General features: G+C 39.2%; 3 protein-coding genes and 1 non-coding gene across 5 annotated transcripts in view; 3 read left to right on the forward strand and 1 right to left on the reverse strand.

Annotated features, from left to right (window-relative positions):
- Positions 1–11,247, reverse strand: part of ces2b (carboxylesterase 2b) — a 49,874-nt gene extending 38,627 nt beyond the window's left edge. The window contains exons 1-11 of the mRNA XM_030789919.1: positions 11,099–11,247; positions 10,159–10,348; positions 6,859–6,997; positions 5,945–6,078; positions 5,372–5,525; positions 4,988–5,092; positions 4,795–4,896; positions 4,463–4,612; positions 4,070–4,144; positions 3,725–3,872; positions 3,074–3,220 (exon numbers count right to left, since the gene is read on the reverse strand). Of these exons, the coding sequence (XP_030645779.1) occupies positions 3,074–3,220; positions 3,725–3,872; positions 4,070–4,144; positions 4,463–4,612; positions 4,795–4,896; positions 4,988–5,092; positions 5,372–5,525; positions 5,945–6,078; positions 6,859–6,997; positions 10,159–10,348; positions 11,099–11,177 (1,423 nt within the window). The 5' untranslated portion in view covers positions 11,178–11,247. The remainder of the gene's footprint in view (positions 1–3,073; positions 3,221–3,724; positions 3,873–4,069; positions 4,145–4,462; positions 4,613–4,794; positions 4,897–4,987; positions 5,093–5,371; positions 5,526–5,944; positions 6,079–6,858; positions 6,998–10,158; positions 10,349–11,098) is intronic.
- A 754-nt stretch (positions 11,248–12,001) lies between these two features.
- pdcd2l (programmed cell death 2-like) lies at positions 12,002–15,170 on the forward strand. Its single transcript, XM_030789922.1, has 6 exons — positions 12,002–12,107; positions 13,263–13,426; positions 13,643–14,050; positions 14,149–14,259; positions 14,663–14,820; positions 15,040–15,170. The coding sequence occupies exons 1-6, from the start codon at positions 12,012–12,014 to the stop codon at positions 15,168–15,170; spliced, it is 1,068 nt and encodes a 355-aa protein (XP_030645782.1). The 5' UTR covers positions 12,002–12,011.
- Positions 12,591–12,663, forward strand: trnar-acg (transfer RNA arginine (anticodon ACG)). The gene has a single exon. It is a non-coding gene; the product is annotated as a tRNA-Arg (tRNA).
- Positions 15,171–15,829: 659 nt separating the features above from the next.
- The window catches only part of banp (BTG3 associated nuclear protein), a 36,249-nt gene continuing 28,622 nt past the window's right edge, over positions 15,830–23,456 (forward strand). For both annotated transcript variants that reach the window (XM_030790220.1, XM_030790219.1), the window contains exons 1-6: positions 15,830–15,917; positions 18,134–18,212; positions 18,390–18,475; positions 18,724–18,923; positions 19,343–19,447; positions 19,743–19,912. In XM_030790220.1, coding sequence (XP_030646080.1) covers positions 18,140–18,212; positions 18,390–18,475; positions 18,724–18,923; positions 19,343–19,447; positions 19,743–19,912 — 634 coding nt within the window. In that variant the 5' untranslated portion in view covers positions 15,830–15,917; positions 18,134–18,139. The remainder of the gene's footprint in view (positions 15,918–18,133; positions 18,213–18,389; positions 18,476–18,723; positions 18,924–19,342; positions 19,448–19,742; positions 19,913–23,456) is intronic.

The raw sequence follows: 23,456 nt of genomic DNA on the forward strand, positions 1-23,456 counted from the left end.
TCTTAACACTGTACTAGTGAGGAAAACAGAATGTCCAGCATAGAATAGTGAGAACAGAAAAAAAGAGGAGTCATGCTGTCCAATCAATAAAGAGTAAACTGCAAATGCACCCTGTTACCGTCACAATTATAACAAGTATTTTTACAATTGTTCAGTGAATGCTAAATGTTTGCAGTTTTAGGACTATATTCACTATTTTATGGAGTATCTCCCAAAAGTCCCTTGAGCTATTCTGACATACCGAGATGTCACGATACTCTTATACTGTTTTGTCAGCGCTTCTGCCAGGACTGGGGAATTTGGCCGCCCTGCTGGCCATTCTGTGTATTTCATGCCACGTGCTTCTGTTTTGGTATTGCCATGTGCTTCTGTTTGTTCCTGTGTACTCCTGTCCCTGCCCCCACCTGATCCCTCTTATTACCTGGTTTGTTTCATTCAATCATCTGTCTCTGCTGTTAATTGTCCTGTGCATTTAAGTCCTGTGTTTGTACCTGTTCTTTGTCAGATTGTGACTGTTATTACCTGTGCCTGTCTTTGTGTGTTCCTGCCTTTTATGATTAGCAACCTTTTGACCGTGTTTACCTTGACCTGTTTTTTGCCTTCCGATTTGGATTTGTTGCCTTGTGGATTACTGGCTTTGACCTCGATTGTATTAGTTCTGACCAACCTTTTGCCTTAGGTATTGGATTTGTTTTCTCTGTGGATTTTTTTTGGTTTTGACCCTGGACTGGACTTTGTTTCTAAGGTCGCTTGATTTTTCTTGTAAACCTGACTATGAGAAAAGAGGGAGTTGTTGATTTTTCTAATAAACCTGACTATGAGAAAAGAGGGAGTTGTTGAAGGGGATCTGGGGAGGTCAAATAGAGTAGGCCAGTTGTAGTTGGTCTGAGATTTGTTTAATTTAGTAAAAAATAAAATAGTTGTAAGTTTTAGGTTGGTGTACATTTCTTAAATGATTTCTAACACAGTCTTTTTGAGGGAAACATGTCTTTAGATGCTGAGTGTTTCCTGTTAAGGTGTTATTGCGAGAATGAATCAAGTCTTCCATTAGAAGTTGAAGTCTGACTTTTAATATTTGTTCATTTGTTATTATCAAAAACGCTAAAAATTAGATATGAGTGCGCGTTCCACCTTTAAGAAATATCAGCTGCATCCTTTAATGCTTGGCAGAAAATTGCACCATTTTAGTCACTACTGTATAATTTGTTCAATCAATTAGGCAAATAAGCATTTCATTAGTACTCAAACATGTATGCCATAAACCACTTAATGTGAGCCTCCGTAGCATACAATGGAACTGAAGCCCCTGAAACCAGTAGCAGATGAACATTGTGAAGAACTGAGGAGTAAGATTCTGCACCATTAAAAATACAATCAGGATACAACTAGGCCAACATATTCATTAGAGACGTTTAATCAATAGATGAATTTATTGCTTCCCTTTTACCTCCAAATGAGGCATCAGTCTGATTAGCTCATCAATTAAAGTCAAATCTTCATTTTAAAGCTCAGTGTGTTCCCTCCCCTTGCGTACACGCACCATCTCTGGAATAGTTTTAGTCATGAAGAGATACCGCTTCCCCTTCAGGTTTTTACCAGGCCGCTGCTCCAACCCGATGCCCAGGTACTCAGCCTCATCTCCAAACTCAGGCCATGGAGTCAATCCTGGCCCATTTGGAGACCTGTCACAGATGATACAAAGAGCCCAGGTCAGATAATATACTACAGAGACAAAAAAAAGCTCTATTAACTTAATATAAGTGATCAGAACTGCTTCTGTCAAAGACAGGTGAGACATTGTCTGGAGTTGCACGACATGAACCCTGTCACTCACCCAGTCCGAGCAAAGTTACCCCAATAGGACATGACATTTCTACAGAGCTGGTCCTCAGCCTCTGTGAACTGGCCTGAAAAAAGTAAAACACAACTTCAGACTGAATTTTACAGGAGACAGCTACTGCTATGCATGAAAATAATCAGTCCTTTTATGAATGAAAATAATTGGTCTTAATATTCCTACAGCGCAATGATCTTACGTCTACACAAATGTTTGGAATATTTGTGTAAATATTACATTTGCATTTAGTCCACTACAAAGTAAACAATATAAAAACAACAACTGCAGAAACAGAAATCTTGTCATTAGAAAAGCATTTCTTGTGTTGATTCAGAAGTCTGTTTAGGATCAGTGGCTTGCTGAAAAACTTGCTTGTGGTCAAGTGTTGTCATTCCAGAGGAGACCAGTTTTTTAACCAAAATGTTTTTCTACAATCTAGAGTGCATTATTCCGTACACTTCAACATAACCTTCAGGATGCTGCAAAAAGACCTCAACACATAGCGATGTAGATCCAACAACATTTTTTTTAACAATACATTTTTAACAGTTTGAGAACCTTTTAAAACATAAATATCCTTCTGACCACAAAGACCTATTCAGATCAAAGCAACGTAACAATGTAATTTTAGATATGACTTCATTACTTGTGTTTGTTGGTTAGGCTAACTAAAGGATTTTTTGCTTGTCAATAAGCAGATTTTTAGTTTAGCTATTATTTTTTACAACCGTCTACTTTACTTGTGAGGGTCAGTACACAATTCGCTTATTTCATGAATGTTCTCTCCGTTTTGTCATAATTATGGATGATGATGAATTTTAACTTTGTTAATTTGTTTTCAAAACTCAGAGGAAGCCACAGTTTTCATATGTAAATGTAAATCAAATGTAGTAGTTCATATGAAAAGTAATATGCTAATGCAGATTGATTTTGTATCAGATGTTAAAATATAGAGTGATGTGAACAATTGTATTAAAACAATGATATAATATTGTGGAAGTACAAAATTGTCTAGTTTTACTATTGCCTTGAGGACATAAGTATAGATTGTTAGCAATGATGTCAACTATATACAGTCTTTTTGCTCATCTTCATTAGGGACAGGAATCATTTTTGAGGATGCTGGAAATATAATTGACTTTTTCAACACTGTGATTACCAACATGAACAAAGAGATTACACAGGTGTGAAATTTAAAAACAAGTCTTTTCGATCCATTTGAAAAGAAGATCTCACCTGTAATCTTGATGTGTCCATTTGCAAAGCATGCACCAAAAACAAAATGAAGATCATCTGCATGGTCGACTCCCACAAAACTTGGCCTTTTCTTCTGGATTATGCTGGGAGGATGCTGTAGCTCATAAAAGTAAACTGGTGCAGCTTCTGATTGATGACAACAGAAAACAAGAGGAGTCACAGATTATCACCAGTCATCAGTGATTTTCAAACATGGATGGCAACCAATATTTTTTTTTTTTTTTATCAAGATTAAAATGAGCACTTGTAAAATTGTTTAGAAAACGCAGAATGTGCGAAGTTTGCCTGCCATGTTTAGTGAATATTAACTAACTATCTAACTGATTTCACTAATTAAAACTTTCTTTTGAAAGTACCACAAGTTCTGATTAGTTGTCCCGGTGCTGTCATTTTTAGATGTACAAAAAATATTTGCTCATTGCACTCTATTATTATATAAATGAACCTTTCAATAACAACATTTGTTTTTAAGATCTTTGTAATAAACCTTGGTGGATGATGTTATTACATGTGATTCTGAATAATGTGTGACCATTTTTTTCCCTTATTCTGACAGTTACACAACGATGTAAAACTCTTAAGAGGCCATGTTTAATGAACTCTGTCAAACTTAAACTAATACATTCTTACCTCTATGGTAATTTGCTAGTTTGAGAGCAGGGATGTTAAACAATATATCTGCCAATAACTCTCTGAAACCATCTCGGATTTTTATCCTGTCACTAGATGTGCCAATGTACTCATCCAGTATCAGTTCTTTGATCCAGGTTTCACTTGCCTGTAAAAAGCAAGCATAAACATAATGCTACTTCATGTCAAAGTAGAGTGTTCTCTCCCTAACACACCCCTTTCTCATGTTCATACTGGAAAAGGGATCACTATATTACGTTTATATACTGCATTATATCATTATGGAAATGGACAGTGCTATAAACTTTAACCAATGCTTAACAATGAGTTTCCAGTATTCCTTACATCAGGGTACACCGCCAGGATTGGTCTGACATGATCACGATCCATTCCATCAGCCCATTCTGGAGGGGCAAAATACTGTAAGAAACAAGTGGCTTCATGAGCAATGTTCTTCTCTCGACACAGTTCAACATAAGTATTTCTCAGCACTGGATATGGTATGTTGTATTGCTTAGTCATATGTAATTCTCCAGCATTTGGAAAGTGCAAGTCTGGAAAGAATTGTGCAGTCCCACATATTATGTAAACAATCTTGATGGGGAATTTTGAGGTTATTCATCTCCTCAATGTCATTCCCTATATAATTATTTTAGTTTTGCCGTCTATGTATCTCAAAGTAATGTTATATTTGTGCTGTTTTATTTGAGTAACGTTTCTGTGTAATATTATACTTACACGGGGCAATAACCAGCCAGCCTCATCATTTGTCACGCCTGTCATTAGTGGTATCTTTTGGAACTCCTGATTCTTCATAAGTTCTTTCACAGGTTTTGGCAGAAACGTCCCGTCCACTGTGATTCCAAAGGTCAGCATGGCATTATTGGGCTAGGATCGCATACACACAATGTTAAATCTCTATTTGTATGCTTAAATTGTATAAACAATACATATACAGGTTAAAGTGGATGTATCACCTTTCAGTGAGTGATACGATATAAACATAATTAATATTCCTGCTTACAGGTGATACATACATTCATATCACTTCAAAACCATGAATTTCTAACCTCCCTGACAAATGCCGCAACATCTTCCATTGACCACTGCTTTATGCATTCAACAACCTTCTTTGTGCTGCTGATGTCACAACCTGATGCGTTGGCCACATGCTGTGGAATGAGTAACAGAAACATGTATTGACAATGCATTCAAAGATTTAATTGACCTTCACTTAAAATGAGAGTGGGATATGTTATGTACCTGGGCCACTGGTAAAGGGTTGGGGTTCTGAATTGCATCCATTAATGCAACACCACTCTGTGCAATTGCACGATGGAAAAGGCCAGCTGATAATGGAGAGAGAAGCTTGCAGACAAACAGTACAAAAGGAAAATACTCAGTGTTTATTCAAACATGACGACCAGAGATGGGTAACACGGACTGTTACAATTAAGCTGTAAGATACATTACATTACATGAGACTGGTAGACAAGATTAACATATGGTACAGTATAATTCAATGGATGCAGCACACAAAGGACTGACGAACATCGCTACTTAGCAGTAATATAGGAGGACCTGCTGACATTTTATTGGAGGGTATGATGGAATTAGGTATTTTTAGGGATTATGATACCTCCGTACCTGCATGGACACACTCACTCCTCCAGCAGATTCTCCAAAGATGGTGACAGAATTAGGATCACCTCCAAAGTTGTGGATGTGTTCCTGGACCCAGCGAAGTGCGGCCACCTGGTCCAGTACACCATAGTTACCAGGGGCATGTTCATCTCCTGTGCTGGAGGAAAAACAGAACAATTCATGTTTATCACACAGGACCTTGTACATTATTATCAGTGTAATGATAACTTGAAATATTCAGGAAGTGTCATCCTTTGGAGTAGCACCACAATGGGTTTCAAACATATCCAAAGGGTTTAAAAAATGTTCTTGAATCACAAAGGTGCGTAAGTTCAGCACAGGGATTCAAATGGACCCCTGATGTGAGAAGTGCTGGTGGTACTTGAGACTAATGCCGTTATGATATAGGTGATGTTTGTATTGTATGGTAGTTTGATTCTGAGAAAAGTGAGAGCAAATTTGGCAAAGTACAACACATTAGCATTTTATAGAGCTGAAGTGGTCATATATGTGCTCTGTCAGTGCTTTGTGGAACTCTATTGTATTCTGCTGTTTTCTGGAATGTTTAAGAGTTACCTGAAGAAACCCAGTATACCCAGTCTGTATTGGATAACCACTACAACAACATTCTGGTAAGATGCCAATACAGATCCGTCAGTAACAGAAGCAGAACCCATGGTCAGTCCTCCACCGTGAATCCAAACCATGACCTAGGGGACACAAGAAATCAAACAGTTTACTGAGAAACTTGATGATGAGTTACCAGAATTATCAAAGCATCCGGATAATTACACTACAATGTTCCTTTTGAGCACTGAAACCCAGGCAGAAGACAACATAGTGAAATGGCGTGTTAGAGTGGATTTATCTTCAAATGGTTAACAGATCAGTGGATGCTAATTCTTTTGGATCTCAGGGAGACAGTCCATGCTCCTGTTTTATGCAGTTATGAGGAATACAATTGTCACACCTCTGTCTTTACCTCCCTGTGTTACAGCCTTTCACTGCTTGACTTTTCCAGCCTGTTAACCACTGGCTCATTCAACTCACGACCTGTTAATCACTTCTACCTGTTTCTTGTTCATTTGGTCATTTAGCACTTGGGTAAACTGTACAGTGCTTGTGCCACTTTTTTCCCCCTTGTCACTCTTTGTTTATACTCCTTTAATCACTGTACCCAAGATTTACAACAGAGGGTTTTCACAGCTTAGTAACTGAAAGAAATAATCATAATTTCCAGCAGCATACTATAGTTCTTTCCTTGTTTCAGCAAGTCCTTCCAATTCACTGATTATAATATAATAACCTTTTATGATCAAAAGATAAAAATCCTGTTATATAACAATATACAACTAATTTTACATAATTATGAAGGACAAACTTGAGATTTCTTTTTTACATTACTTAAGGTTTTATAGCGTACTTAGAGAGAGAGCTGCTTTAGCTAATCCTGGGATGTAAAACAAGACAGAAGCAGTGTTCGGACTTACAGGTAGTTTGGCATCTTCACCAGGTTTAGATGGTGTGTATATGTTAAGGTAGAGGCAGTCTTCTGATATATCAGGAACTTCCATGGTGAGAGACAAATTAGACATCAGTGTACGTATCAGCTGTACATCTTGCATACACCTGGAATAAATGATGGATAGATCATCTGAGGCTCAATTTGTCAAGATACAAAAGTGAAAACCCGATTTCCGAATTTCCAATCCTGTCACAAAATCTCACCATCATTTAAAGATCATGTTACTAAAAATAATACCACAAGTTTCCTAACTGCTATTGAACCATATGATTAAAAGAGAAGCTCCACACTTTCCCTCTACTCAGGTACAGAGTTAATGAGCCTCCAGGTTAAATTTCCCCAAATGGCCCAAAATGGGAACACTAACTCTCCCAGCCGCAGGGTATTGCAGTGGCAGTGTCTAAAGATGCAACCATTTTTGACTCTCTGGCTTTTTTCATATCTTTTCAGGTCTTACTTCTCAAGTAGACAATTTGGATCTATACCAGTCTTTACCAGTCTTTCCAAGTTAAACTGGTAAACTGTTTTGGATGATGGAAATTGCTACATTATGTGAAGCAGACTGGTTGTGTTCTGGGGTCCAGTTGTTACATGGCCATTTTTTGTTTTAAAAGACCATAATGCTTTGTAAAATAATTAAAATAATTATTAAAATATTATAAATGACAAAAAATATTATTATAATTTAAATCATATAATATTATACAATTGTAGAACTGAAGAGAATGCAACAAACAATTATTTTACACAAACATGTCGGCCCTATTGTGCATAAGTGTGCTCTTGACTGTGCGTAGATTCTGTTCTTACCTAAGAACAAATCCCAAATAAGAAAACATTGGTGAATGTCAGAAAACTGTGTAAGTGTGTTTTAAGAACAAATGTCTTCTTGAGAACGGTTGATGAATGAGGCCCAATGAATTGGTAGTGAAAGTTTTTTTCAAGGTTTTAAGACCCTAAAGAATAACATGCATTAAAAAGATATGTTAAAAAACAAACAAACAAACAAACAAAAAAGAAAGAAAACCAGCAGTGAATAGCACACCAGTCACTGGTCTACTTACAGACTTGCTTGTTTGCAAAAACTACAGCAAGACAGTAGTTAAACTAGCATATGGATCAATACACAGTAGAGTCTGTGTACACCATATCCAGTAAACTACTTTTTCAATATCAAATCAGGTTATAACCCAACCATGATCTGATGGAAGGCTAAAAGCCATTATAATAGAGTGCACTTGTGTTTGCCTTAGATCAGGGGCCAGAAGATTCTTACCAAGAGGGGTAATTTAAAACACAGTGTTGGGAGGGATTTTTTTTATTACCCACACTACATTACCTATGCAATGCTTACTTAGTACAAGGTTACTGTTAAGTTCCAGATGTTGTATCTTTTCCATAGTATTAACCTTAACCTTGGCATATGGTTAAATTAGATTAGATTAGATTAGATTAGACTCAACTTTATCGTCATTGTGCAGAGTACAGGTTCAAAGCCAATGAAATGCAGTTAGCATTTAACCAGAAGTTCAAGAGAACAGTATTATTTACAGATAAGTTCAGCATACATACAGATTGTTATATATGCATAATATATTGAATATGTTGTGCATAAAGGTGCAGTGGACAGAGTTGGAAAGGGGAGTGTATATGTAAAGGTTGTATATACCACATTGACAAAATATGTACAGTTGCTTGTATGTACAATATAAAAAATAGTGATCTGAATGGTGCTCTGACTCATCAGTGTTCAAGGGGAGGCGTTGCCTGATGCCACTCTTCAGTGCCTTAGTCCAATTATGTGAACTATATGAATACTGATCATTGTGTATTCCCTCTGGGTATAAAATGATTTGATTTGTCTCTTTTGTTTGTTAGAGCTGTTGATAAAAACTGATTGGGCACCTGCTGATTACATCAGTTCCCTGCACAAATGCAAATAAGTCTCATGTTTGGCTGATTTCTTTATGATGACATCACTGGGTAGGTAAGTAGCAATTCTACAATGTCTGTTTTTACTTCAGCAGCAACAAGAATTATTGGACCAGGGGGCTATACCACTAAACCACCTTAAGTTATTCGGGATTTCTGGGCGCTAACTGGCTTCACTAAAACCAAGAATTCCAATTTGGGTTTAATTATTATTGTGACAGAGGTTAACAAGATAAATCAAATATAAATAACAATACAAAAGACATTTTTATGTTAGCTCTTGACAATATTTAAGATATAAGGCCTTCATTTGTGGCACTGCATAAAGTTAAATCAAAATAGAAAAGACCCAACACAGGCATGCTATTGGGGATGGCTTTGCTTTTAAATGTTTTGGACCCATTTAAGTTTTCTGAATTCTTCTTTGTCATCATCTCAATATTATCCTCACTACAGAATAAGAGGCCTAATTGTTTGGTGAGCGGCGTGTTCTGCACGGTTTTCAATACTGAATAAGATGACGCACACTTCCAAAAGTTTCGATTGGTTTAAAGAGATTCAATGCGCTCAGAAGCTAGTGTCAGTCCGCTCTGTTACCAAGTTTCGCATGTAGCTTAAGAGCGATATGCCCAATTAAAAGTGAGTTAATATCCTGATAGTATGTAAAACTAAACATGCTAACTTTAGCACAACCGTCTCTGCTCATAATAGCAACCTCATAATGGCAGTGAAACCCAGTGTGATTTTGCGTGGTGATGCCCTTATTGTTACCCAAATATTTTACACATGTTGTATAAAATAAAGACATATGATGCAGGCTTCCAGCGCTCCAAAAAGACAACAAAAGTTGAAAAAAAAAAAAAGACATAATGGGCAAATGGTTAATGAGTGTATCGCAGTCTTTTCAAGAATCAATTTTTCATAACTCAAAGATCGTAATTTATCGCTCTTTAGGATTCTTCGTCGGGATTATGTCACTTTTAATTAATGTCACTGTTAATGCATTTAGCCGGATGTAAAATGCTATTAAATATGTCTAAATATAATTAAAAAATGAAAATTAAAATGACGGGTAATAATAATTATGCCGGAATTTTTACGACCCTGTCCGCCAAAATGACGGACATCAAGAAAGTCTGACGCAACCTCTTATACTACGCTTACTTTCCATATCGCTGCCAGTAGTCAGGCTTGGTATAGCTACATAAATCTGCGATAAAAACTGTCGTTAAAGCAACACGAGACAAAGATAAAGTCCAATACGGCCAATGTGCCCTGGGGTCGGAGAATCGCCATACAACCCACTGCCTTGTTTTACGTGCAGGAGACTTACATGGGAGGTTGCTCTGTGGCTTTCTTCACTCCTTCCCATCTCTCCACCGGCTCCGGTGGAGCCAACCTCAAGGGACCCAAAGGCGGCTTTGCAAAAGGCACACCCAGATAACTGTGGACAAGTGTCGCACTCCCCTTCACAAGCATGTATTCACCTTCAAGAGCTCCTAATGTGGTCTGGACGACAGGTGCTGGTGTGAAAACAAAACGACAATTTCACTTAGATGACTGTGACTCTGTAGTAGGCCTATGAAAACATCTGTTGTTGTCTCGTGTGAGAAACCTGATGTTCTACACAAGCCTGAGAGACTGTTCTCTATTAAAGCTATGTTCCGAATATTTTATGTAATGTTCAATGTGGAATATTGTCACTGTGAAAAGACAGCCCTGATTCCAAAAGATGTGTAATTCATGTCAAAATCTTACTTTTCACTGTGCTCAAAATCAAGCAGAACAACCCTAGAGGGTTTTGTGCACTTTTGTGCACTTTGCTCCAGAGGGATTATGCGAAGTCATATAGTTTTAGAGCGAAGTATATGTAAGGCTAAGGCCGAACAAATGTCTCACAGTCGCAGAATCCCAACAGGAGAATAATCAAAACCATGTTTTGTGCACTTTGCTCCAGAGGGATTATGCGAAGTCATATAGTTTTAGAGCGAAGTATATGTAAGGCTAAGGCCGGACAAATGTCTGACAGTCGCAGAATCCCAACAGGTGAATAATCAAAACCATGTTTTGTGCACTTTGCTCCAGAGGGATTATGCGAAGTCATACAGTTCTAGAGCGATGTACATGTAAGGGTACGGCAGAACAAATGTCTGACAGTCTCAAAATCCCAACAGATGAATAATCATTTTAGTGCCCGAATGAAATGAATTCACCAGAAAAGCATTGTCACTGAGAGAACTAATGCAGGAACATTTGCATCCAAGCGCACTTACCATTAGTTGCTGTTGACGTGCTCAGATTTTTGAGGACTATTGTAATGCATATTACTAACAAGCCTGATTTACCCCCCATAGCGAAGAGATATGCGAGTAACAGCACGACCTGTTGAAACTTAGTCGAACTGCGTATTCACTGCCGTTAACGTTCTACAGGTTAAATGAGGCTGCATCAAGGGAGGAGCATGACATCAAGAAGGGTGCCAGGTGCTCTTATCGAACGATCACGTTTTTTTTAACAAAATAATCCTCTTTTAAAGACTTTTACGCAGTCTGGTTGTAGCGTAAAAGTCTTTAAAGCGTACATGATAAAAAGTTAGGCCTATTTAAAAATCTTGTTCTCAACTACGGGCGGATTCTTTAAGGAAATCACACCATAAATGGAGGATTCTTCAAGAATTGGTCAACCGAACTCTCCCTGTTTTTGCACTTTGCTCCAGAGGGATTATGCGAAGTCATATAGTTTTAGAGCGGAGTATATGTAAGGGTAAGACCAATCATTCGGCCTTATAGCCCAATTCCAACACGACAAAGTGACAATTTCAGTTCAGCTGTTTCTTTCATTACCCGTCAAGAGATGGGTTAATATTTACAGTTTAGTCAAAAGGGAGAGAAAGTTTGAACTCCCCTGTCTGATTTGCTGGTACACTTGTGAACTAGAAGATTTTTTGAAAGCATATATTAGGAGACAATCCCTGTATTGTACTTTCTGACTTTCTAATACTTAAAACCGAATAACATACAACATAAGGTTATGTTTTACTGTCGGCATTTAACAATAGCGAGAACATTTTTCAGTATTTGTCGACGGCTGTACAGTTACTGTGACTCAAACCACGCCCGTGTTTATGTCGTATTTGAGGACGTACATAGCGTAAAACGACACGTGGGTTGTAATGGTTGTGTAGTAATGGCTTCGGAGATAGTCCTTCTTGGAGTTAGCGATGGGCTTATTACGCAAAAGAAACTGACAAGTTATTTCACAAACAAATTAGGAGACGTTCCGGTAAGACTCGTTCAAGTTTGACATATAAACTGCTTTTGAACCAACAAGGCGAAGACGTAGCTAAGTCAGTAGCCAGTGTCTAATGTTGTTGCACAAGTGTTCGGCAATTTGTGCAAAACTGGCTCTGGATTAGCTAGATGACAGCAGTAGTCGACCAATATATGGGTCGTACAGCTAAGGGAGGGGTCAGTGAGTAAAGGTAGGATAAGCATTTAGTGAATGAACACACGATTAGCTCGCCGACGCCAGTGAGTTATCACCTGGAACTGTGGCTAACGTGAGCCGGACATCATGTAGGATACTTACTTTAGTACGGTAACGGAACGTTAATCAGAGAAACACGCTTGACTGTAAATGTGATGTGTAGTGTAAGTTTTGTATTCACGTTGTGTACTCAACAGAAAAGGTGTACCATGGAAAAATAAAATGTAGCAGTATGGTGCAAGCACCAGAAGGTAACGAATTTCCTTTTTAGCTTCATGTGGGCCAGTGGCGCAATGGATAACGCGTCTGACTACGGATCAGAAGATTCTAGGTTCGACTCCTGGCTGGCTCGTGGTCATTTTTCAGATCCTTTATTCGTTCAGCATGTATAGTACTTGCAGCTCAGTGTGAGTCACATATGCGTGTGGTACAGTCCGATCCCAACAAGCCAGAGGACGTCAGGACAGAAAAAGAGGAAAATATGAACCTGATATACATAAAGTCATTTTTACCATATTTTCATTTTTACGAGGGCGAAAAGAACAATGAGGAGTGAAATCACTTTTCCAATGTTCGGTGTGAATTATGGAAGAGAAAAATTTAAACTATAAGTGATAGACTATAACAAAACGGCTAATTTGAAAAGCAAAACCATTGTTCAGCTTTTCATTGTTAATAACGGAAAAGCACATTCAAAATGATGTTGTTGGCGGACCATACAAGCAGCAAATGCTAAGCCTCAAACCAAACGAATGCATAACAAAAATAGGTAAACCGGGACCCCCCCCCCCACCCCCAAGAGAAAAAAATCAATGATTAGTGATGTCTTATTTGATGTCTCAGCACTAAGCGCCTTTGAATTTCATTCCACCACCCTGAATTATCATGGATGTGTATGTACTCGAAATCGGTGTTGTGTAAAGCTGTTTAAATGCTGTGTTGCTATTTTAGGACCCGCTGCCCTTGATATCACTGCAGTACCCGAAGTGCCGTCTTTGTGATGGGATCCTCTCTCATGTTGTGCAAGTGTACTGCCCTCTTGAGGCATCTCCCCATCATCGCACCATTAACGTTTTTGCCTGCACGTCAGCACAGTGCTATGGGAAATCTGAGAGGTAAATGACTCTTTAGACGTAAGCTTGACTTTATTTAATTAACTTTAGTAAGTTATTTTTAATACATGTAGGCAGCTGTGTATTAATTTCTTCTGCTTTGCCACTAGATACACACAAAACTGGTAAGCAACTGGACACATAATGTGTATAGTTACATAAAACTTCTGTGTCAGTTTTTCATTGGGTATGTTGCCAATACTCTGTCTGTATTCCCAGCTGGAGTGTTCTGCGCTCCCAGTGCCTAGAATCAGAGATCAAACCAGTGCAGGGAGCAGATGGTGTACCAGTGAAGGAGAGTCCGATGTCCAGCACAGACTGGTGTGAGGACGCTGATGACTGGGGCATGGGCAATGAAGACACTGAAACTGGTGCTGTAGGGCAGATCCAATCGGCCGCTCAACCTCAAAATATCCCTCCATATGGACTGGATGTCACTTGTAGACTACAGGACCTTAGCATTGAAGGAAGAGAAGAGCATTGGCCTAACCAACCCGCTTTTCAAGCCTTCTACATAAGTGTTGTCAATGAGACAGACTTTGATGGACATATCAGTGTAGATCACGCCAACAGACTGCTGAAAGAATATGAGAAAAGAGAGGGAATTGTTGTAGGGAATTTAGGGAGGTAAGATACCTCTTTGTCCCTAAATGTGAGGAATAAATGAAGTGCTGCGTCAGTTGAAGTAATTTTTAAGTGGGTTTATTGTATTGTAATTTTATTAGCTCGGAAGGGCCAGAAGAGGAGAAATATGAGAAGACCAAAGCAAGACATGGGGATGCAGTTTTCTCCAGATTTATGAAGAAAATCTCCCTCTGTCCAGAACAAGTGTTACGGTTTGTTGTTAGATTTATAAAATTACAAATGTTTGTCACCACAGTTTTTCCCTAATTATATGCTGTGTCAATATGATCTGACAATTATGGCCTTTGTTATAATAACCAGATACAGTCTAGATGAAGTCTATAAGTTGAAATTATGTGTTGCTAGTATTCTAATTGTAAAAGTCAAATATATAAGAGTTATGAAGTGTCATAGACACTGGATAGGTATGCAGCCAAAAGAAATAATGGTTGACAGTGAAGCATCTTGATCTCACAGATCATCTTTGTTCACACCAGCCAGCAAATGGTCATTAAATCCTTCCTTAAGGTCTCATCTTTGTTTGGATGTGACTATCAAAGTCTGAGCACTAACTATCACTGTTAAAACAAAATTCATTTTCCTCTTACTTTACAGATACAGTTGGGGTGGATCACCTTTGTTCATTACAGAGCCTCCCTCGAATATGAAGCAGATGGTGCCCCCCTGCTCTCACTGTGGCAGCCCTCGAGTGTTTGAATTTCAGCTTATGCCAGCCATGGTCAATTTGCTCCATGGTGCAGATTCAAATTCAGGTATGTGTGTGTCATTATAGAGGACTCTTGCTGACAGTATCCTGCATGGTTTTATTACTGGTATCAGATGATGTATACCTAACAGGTCTATTTAGATAAATCAGCACTTAAACTTTTAAGTGGTAATGATATTTCATTAAAAAAGATGTTCTGACTTTTTCAATTATTTTACATATTTTACAGTTCTGTATTAATGTCTGTGTCCTTTTGCACCATTAGGGCTGGCTTTGGAGTTTGGAACTGTCCTGGTATACACTTGTAGGAGCAGTTGTTGGACCTCTGGATCAAATGTGCCACTTCAAGAATACATTTTTGTGCAAGCAGACCCAGACCAACATCTTTTTAAATAATGCTTCAAAATAAATGGATTTTTCCAGTTAATTTAAACTTATTCATTGTGCTTTGTCCATTAGTTTGTCCATCGTTACAAATTAATTTGTTGTTGCTTTCCAAGAAATGCAAAGAAAAGGTGTCTCATACTTGAACCACATTTGAACTAGTTGGATATGAATATTGCACTGCTTGTCCAACTGCAGTGTGCAACATTACCAAATATTCTGGAGAGGTAGCCTTCATTCAGGAGAGCATTTGAATCCTTTCCCAGAGATGGGTGCATGTTTGATGTATAATAATATATGAAAACCACGTATTAAATTAGAGTCTGGCGGTGGGATTCAATAATGAGTCCCCCATGTTTTACACTTCTTTTAAACCTCAACGTTAGTGGTGTAAAATGTATGATCAGATCAGTTCCAGGTAAAAAATAATGTTGATAACAATAGGAATAACTTAAAAAAAATTAGTGAAGTAGTTAAAATTTAAGTATGGATCATAGTATATTGTTTGAGCACTCGTTGACTTCTTGCTCACGGTCCTAATGGAACATTGAACGACTGGTAGCTAGGCACATCCGCCACTTGCAGTACTGCAACTCACCAGTTAACTGCGCGCATTTTCTGGAGCAGGCCTGCTGAAGTGCAAGCTAAACCATCTTTCTCGCGAGTAAGGACGCCATTGCAGCGACAGCTTTCTTCTCGCGAGGAAGGACGCCATTATCGGATTCCTTACAAACAACACGAGAATTCATCATTCACACGGTAATATAACCCAAACTGACACAGTACGTATCTAGAGGGCTAGATGAATGAACACTGTCGCGTCAACGTAATGCGTTTTAAAAACTGTTCTTGTCATCGATAGTCGCTCAGGTCCCTCATACATGTGTTGTTGGAGGCCACATATGGGTTACGAGGCCTACATCCCATTCCCTTTCTGGCTTGCATTTTGCAACGACCTAACGTTCAAGCTAACTACTTTTTAGCTAGCATCCCATGTTAGGCAAACCTCTACATAAGTCGTTAAACTATTTTGTATGTTAGCTAAGGTAGCGTTTCGTTCGTGTGCTAGGACCGTTTATCCTCCTCCTAAGTGGCTGGTGCATGCAACCATATAATAAATTGATAGCGCATATAGCTTTGTTTTCGATGAAATCCCATCTTTGTAAGCTAACGCTAGCTTTCAAATGGATTAGCAAGTTTGGTCGGCTAAGTTTTAACAAGCTAAAACGATAGTCAAATTAAGTCATTGCCAGCTTAGGTATTTCCCGTGCTTCAGGCTATTTAAGGCAAGTCACCAAAGTCGGTATTAATCACAGAAATAAGTATTTGTGTCTCCATATGGTCGAGTGAGCTAACTTTAGTTGACTGATTAGCTTTCACGTAATCTTCGATGTGCTCGCTCGAATGATTGCGTTGACCCTAGTTGTTTACAAGTTTATTGCACGCCCCTTTTTAGAAGCAGATTTTGTCGTCTATATTTATGCATTCCAGCACTAAGTTGCGACACATAGCATCGTTTCCTCCTGAGGAGTAGTGAGCTTCGGTTGAACTTATAGTCTCTGTGTCTTTAGTACTACTTAAAAGTAACGCCAGTGGGCACTACTCAGATCTCTGATGTGCCCTAACCATAAGACGTCCCCACCCCCCCAAAAACACAATTTACGGAGCTGACCTGCATGAAAGCAAGCCACTCCTCGGCAGATGTTATGTATTTATCACGGCAATCTTTCATTAACACTCCAGTGACATATCAGAAGGGCTTGAGATCTAAAGCAATGTCGAGATACCAACGTCTACATAAAGACATTTCGGGGTGTAACGATTCCGACTGTTTACAGTATAGCCGCACCGACTCAGTCGATACTAGCGTCTCTGTGCCGGTAAACTCCGACACGACACAGGCATTTTTATTAGTTGTTTCGAAACGCTATCAAGCTAGTTTTCTTTCAGTGTGTACATCTCTCTCTCTCTCCCTCCCTCTCTCATGAAGAACATGTTTTTTTCTGCCTGTCGGTCCTATTGACGGAGGTGCGTCCTCTAACGCCTCCAAACCAACCCACCGAACTTCTTGCATGTAGCAAGTCCCGTCAGTTGTCGGGTGGTGAACGAATTTGGGATGCATCAGCAAACGCGCATAAGCTTTACAGTAATTCCTTAATAAAAATAATTGCTTTAAAGTCTTATTTTAACTTGACTGTTTTTTTGTGATTTGCTAAGAAACATGCAATATAACACACGAGACTCCACACAGAGTTTTATAATGATCAGCAAATGTGAAGGAGCACATTGTGACGCAGCCTGCATTTTATCTCGCTCTCCCATTATTGGAATGTAATTTATACATACACGATTTTTCCTTGCAAGCAGTTGCAAGGATAACGTAGAATTTAAACTCAATTTTCGCTCTACAGGGAATCGCATCGCATTGTATCGAAACGCATCATATGGCATTGAAACAGGGCTGAATCGTATTGTATCAAATCCCTGGGTGCTTTACAATGTATCTTTCATGTATTAGTGTGTAGTTCACTTATCGAGATGCGCTCTGTGTCGGTCACAGGAGAGATACCCCTAAATGACAGACTTAAACCTCATTAACGATTTCATTGTCATAGATCCTATACAGAATGTATGTGTGCTTTTTCTTAATGCCATCCATCGAGCAATCTCTTAAGATGTCATATCACCAGAGTGTTTGCACATTTTACTACAAACATGCACAAGATGAGTTTGAAATAGGCCTTTATGGAGGACTGACAAGATGAACATGAAATCAGTTATGAAATGAATTGTTAAATACTTGTATTTATTTTGAGATGTGTTTCAAATACCCAGCACTCTGATCTTTTTTGTAAGGATTGGTTGAACAAGAATTGATCGTCTTAACTCTCTGCGCACACTTACTTTGACTGATAGGAACAAGAATAGGTGCCATATAGTCTCATTCAAAATACATGTATGTCCCTGCTTTTCAGGTTTGAATGATGTCAGAACAGGATTTGGTGGAGATGGTCCAGATTGCTGTTGAAGATTTGAATCATGAGGACCAGCCAGGTTTGTCATGTAATTCACAGAACTTTTTTTCAACAGAAAGTGTCCTTAAATACATTTTGTGTAGTGACAGATTCATCGACTTAGCACAAATCTAAAACGAGCAGTAAACAGTTAACACAATAACTCACGCTAAATATATGTATTGAGAAGTACTGTCCGCTTCTCTGATTGGTTTAGACGAATTGGAGAATAATGAGGATGGCGGTAGGCCACAACGCAAACGAGCAAGGTTGGAAAGCAACAACCAAGATGCGTCTCTTAAGGTAACAACTGGCATTATGTGTGTAAAGTCCTGCATTACTTGTATAAGTACAGGGAATCAATACCTTTAAAGGCCTAGGCTAATCTTTTAGAACTTGGTGCAACACCACAAATTATATAGTCTAACCACTTCTGGCATTAACATTTCCTTGTATACTGTACTAAAATGGAGCTCATTCGCAATGACATACAAATTTCCCACATGTTATGTGCTCTCTTGTGCTCTTTGTCTGTTTTTCTCATTCGGCAGTCATTGCTTTGTACCATCAGTCAGACTATCTGTCAGCGTCTTGACAGTATGGAAGCTAAGCTGCAAGTTTTGGAGGCCACATGTAGGGCCCTTGAGGAGAAGCTGGATGCTGTGACCAGTAAAAATCAGGGGCCCATTCAGGTGCCCATGGTAGCAGGATCTCCTCTGGGGGCCACACAGACTTGGAACAAAGTGCGCTGGTAAGCAGAGGACAATGGTTTTACTACATCCGAGAAAGCCCTTCTTTTTCACACTTTCCTTAGCTGGAAATTTGTGAGAAAACAGTTGTGTAGCTCGCATAGGTTTGGATAACTTTGTTGACCTTATTGCCTTCTGTAGTCAAGTCCTTTCAGAATGGTCGAATGACAGAGAAACTACATTGTGTTTTTTTCTGTATAGCCCGTGTTTGACTTTTGTGATGACAGTTTTGAAGGGCAAGTTTTGGGTTTGTTTCAGGTTTAGGATTTAGTTTTACTGAGCAGTTACGGAAGAGGGCAGACAAAGGATTGACTAAAGATACATACAAAAATATTAATAAAGGCAGACATTAGCAGAGAAAGACTTTATTTAACTGAAAGAATGTTCTGAACACTGATGAGTTTGTTGTCCTTGCCAATAGTGTTGTGCCCCAGACAAATGTGATTGTCAGTGGTGACCGACCAAAGGGACCCCAGGAGGAGAATATCACACGCAGCTCAGAGTCACTGGAGAACCTGCTTAGCAAGTGAGTGGTAGTTAGGTATCAGTTGTTTACTATCAAAATACAAAGTTTAAAGACTTGTTGCATGTCTGTGCGCTCTTTGATTCATGTGTTTTTATGTATTTTTTCGAATACCTGTGTCTTTTGGCTTCACAATGAATATTTGTCCTCAGAATTTTCACAATAAGTAGTTCAGTGTACACAAGAAGAATTCTGTTCTGTACAGAAACAGTCTGAATGTAGGATAGTAAGAAACCCTCAGCATTCAGGGTCAAAGATATCTCGTATTCCTGAGATTCCTATGTTTTATTCCTAACAGTACTGTGGGTGGGCGTAGAAAAAACACCATCCTAGTGAAGGTTCCAACGCAGGAGGACAGTCACGAGGACCAGGAGAGCGGCTCAGAAGCCAGCGACTCGGTGTCAAACAGCGGACAGAACGCAGTGCAGAACTCCAACAACGTCACCCTCATCACCCTTAATTCAGAAGGTATGATTACTCCCAGCGTGCACAGATACTCACAGGTCCCCCTGGAGAAGATAGACACTTACACTCCAAAAGTCACAAGTCAGGAGAAGAACTGCTCTTTGTAAAATATGAACAGGCTTTGAGTGGACTGAGCTCATTAATCAAGAGCAAAGCTCTCTCACTTGAATCAAGAGCATTTTCTTTTTAATTAGGCTGTTGTAAACCAGGCTCTTGACAGCTTGTGTTTGTTACTTAATGGACTGTGTGATTTGTTGCATCTAATGATGCAGAGATTCGTCATATTTGTGATTTTTTGTCCAGTAGTAGTGGTGTTTTAAGGCCATGCGTTTGATTTGTGTTTGAAAGTATGTTGGAGTTTGCAGGGCTGTGGCGTACATGAGTCTTGGGATTTATTTAGGCTCTCCAGTTTTTGGGTGTGTTATTTGGACTCTCCAGTTTTTGTGTGTCTGCTTAGGATCCAGATTTGGGATCATTGTAAAAGAAGCGTCAGGTGAAACATTTTTTGATTGAACGACGTGCATTTGTTTTTTTTTTTTTTTTTTTTTTTTTTATTGCTTGCCCTTTTTGAAGTGATTTTAAAAGATACCTGACTCAGATTCACAGCTTACCCAGTCAATACACAGAGCTTCAGCACTCACAGACAAGTAGTTGTATATCAGAAGCAACAGATCAGCCTACATGGGTCAGTGCCAGGGAACGACGAGCAGCAGTGAACATAATAAAATAAAACAAAATAAAATAAAACATTTTGTTATAGTACATGTAAAAAAAAAAAAAATAACCAAGTTTTAAAAGAATGTAACAGTCATTTAAAATGGCTGCTGTCTGCGTTTAGTAGCTTGATGGCAGAGAGAATGAAGGACTTGGAGTAGCGGTTTGTTCCCCTAAGGGGCCACATTATAACACCGGCCTGAGGACATTCCAGTGAACTCACTGGACAGAACATGGACAGACTGGCTTATGATTCTTTTTGCTTTCTGGGCCATCTGTTTCTCCCACAGGCAGCACACGTCTCGTTGCTGGACTCCAATTATCTTGGAGCAAACTCTCACGATACCATTTAGTCTGTTCTTGTCCTTCAAGGACAACCCATTAAACCAGCAAATAAATAAGAACGTAAGAAGACTTTCAAAAAACAATTGAAAAGAATGACATGAAATAGTATCACAAACACAGAAAGAGTTAAGCGTCCGCATTAAATGAATTCTTTGTTGTCCCCTCTTTGACAACCGACTCTGTGTTTACATCGAACTTGAGTTGAGAGTCGAACACTGTTCCTAGATACTTATATGTGTCAACAATTTGAACATCCTCACCATGTATAATGCTAACTTTTGGTTTGTCACAATTCTGCCTGAAATCAATGGTCAATTCCTTAGTTTTTGATACGCTAAGGTTGTGGAAGTTATCATCACACCATTTAACAAAGGCAGGTAGAGCACAGCCATGATCTGACTCTGAGCCCTGAACAAGAGACAATAGGGTGGTGTCATCAGAGAATTTCACAGGATGGCTGCCCTCTCGAGACGTCCTGAAGCTGTCTGTATGCATGATAAAAAGTAAGGGGGACAGGACACAGCCCTGGGGTGAGCCCGTATTTGAGACCTTGGTGCTGGACATATGTCCGTTGACCAAAACCTGCTGGATTCTGTCCGTTACAAGGTAATTTAAAAAAAAAGATGTGAGTCGTTCAATCAAAATATGAGGCTGCACCTTGTTAGACGCCGAAGAAAAATCTCACTTGAGATTTGGGTCTCTCGAGGTGCTTATACACTCTATCAAGCATGAAGAGTTTTGCATCCTCCACACCCTTACCAGCCTGGCAAGCAAACTGTAAGGAGGTCTAATTTGCCATCTTTGTGGGAGACAACCTTATCTTTTAAAATCTTCTCAACATTTTTCATGACAAGGGATGTAAGTGCAACAGGTCTAAAGTCACTTAGTTCCTTGGCATTTTTTAATTTTGGGATGGGTATCATAGTGGATGATTTCCAAATTGTAGGTATCTGGCCAAGTTTGGCACACATCTGGAAGAGTTTAGTGAGGACCTCTCTAAGCTGGTCAGCACAATGGCGCAAAGTGCATCAGGACCAGCAGCCTTCCTTATGCTCACCCTCTTAAATAGTGCTGTGACCCGTTGCTGAGATATCACAATATCATTCTCAGGTGCAAGAGACCCTTTAAGCATTTTCAGAGAACTCAGACCTATTGAAGCGAGAGAAAAACGATTTAAAAGTATTTGGCAAATCAGAACCGTCCACCCTATTTAAACCGATAGATTGTTTTGTCTCATTTGCACATTGATTAATGGAGGCCATTGTTTTAATCCCTTCCCAGGCTGCTCTAAGATTGCCACTGTTGCATTGCGTTCCTATCTTTTCCCTATGCTTCATTTTGGCCTGGTTAGCCTCATTTTGACAATGTTTATTGCCTATGAATGTATTCACAGACATAAGCCTCTTTAGTCAGAGAATTACAGCGAGACACTGTGTAATTCTGAAAAGAAAACCGGTTTGCTTTTCTGTTCCATCCCTCTCTCTTTGTGTGTCGTCTGCCTTGTCGCTCATGTTCCTCTCTTTGCATTTTACTTTCCTTTTGTTTTTTGGTCTAGTGCTTTTTTTTCCCCTATTGCTTTCGCTCATACGGCACTGATTGTTCTTGGAAACTTTCATTTAATCTGGCATTTTACCATCTGTCAACACCTCATGCTTCTGTCTTTTAGAGTGTCTTTTACTTCAGTGCTGTCTGTAGTGTTGTTCAGTTTTGCGTGGATCACAGTGGTACCGTCGTTATAATTTGCTTGTTTTCACGTTTGTTCTTCCCGGGCAAACTCAGCTGAGGTAAACAGTTCAACGCATTACAATTCGTGATGCTCCAGCTGCCCCCACCCCCCTTGCTTACTGGTGTGAGTTTCACCAGAGTCATATTTTTTCTTTCTGTGTGACATGTGGAACTGTGGTTTTATAAAAACACAGTAGAAATATACATAAAAAAAAAATAAACGTACGGTCAGTTCAGGAGAATTGTCATGTTTTAAGTCTCCTAGGAACCAACACATTTGTCCAGTGGACCAAATCCACTATAGAGGCCTTGTAATGTGTTTTCATGAGTGTCATCCACCAGGGGTTACTGTTGTACCAAGTCTTAGGGAGACACTGAATATTGTTGTGTTTATATCTGCAGCTGGAATGTCCTCTACCGAGCTGACTTAACTCATGTGCTCAGGCATTTGCAATTTTTTGATGCTGCCAGCATTAAATTCACTTAGTATCCAAATATTTTGAATGATCCATTTCCCCCCATACAGCTTTGTTTAATATAGCGTGCAGAGATTTATTAAACCTTTACAGTGTTGTGCTGGCGAGCTTTGCCTTACCCAGCTTTCAGCCTCTGAAACGCCAACATACAGTTTTCGTTGTGAAGCGTTTTTGCCACAGCTTAACGCATAAGACGAAACTAATTGCCCAGAATGGTTTTGTGTTCTTGCCATTTGGGCATCGTTGACTGTTGTTCATGTTGTCGTTTTCTCAGACTAACGTGACAG

The sequence above is a fragment of the Chanos chanos genome, chromosome 13, assembly GCF_902362185.1.
Source record: "Chanos chanos chromosome 13, fChaCha1.1, whole genome shotgun sequence".
Lineage (NCBI taxonomy): Eukaryota > Metazoa > Chordata > Actinopteri > Gonorynchiformes > Chanidae > Chanos > Chanos chanos.

Excerpts from the sequence above, each read along its gene's own strand:
- pdcd2l (XM_030789922.1), top strand. The coding sequence starts at position 12,012 with ATGGCTTCGGAGATAGTCCTTCTTGGAGTTAGCGATGGGCTTATTACG. Across the intron at positions 12,108-13,262 it reads ACAAATTAGGAGACGTTCCG|GACCCGCTGCCCTTGATATC; the intron begins GTAAGACTCGTT and ends TTGCTATTTTAG. Across the intron at positions 13,427-13,642 it reads TGCTATGGGAAATCTGAGAG|CTGGAGTGTTCTGCGCTCCC; the intron begins GTAAATGACTCT and ends CTGTATTCCCAG.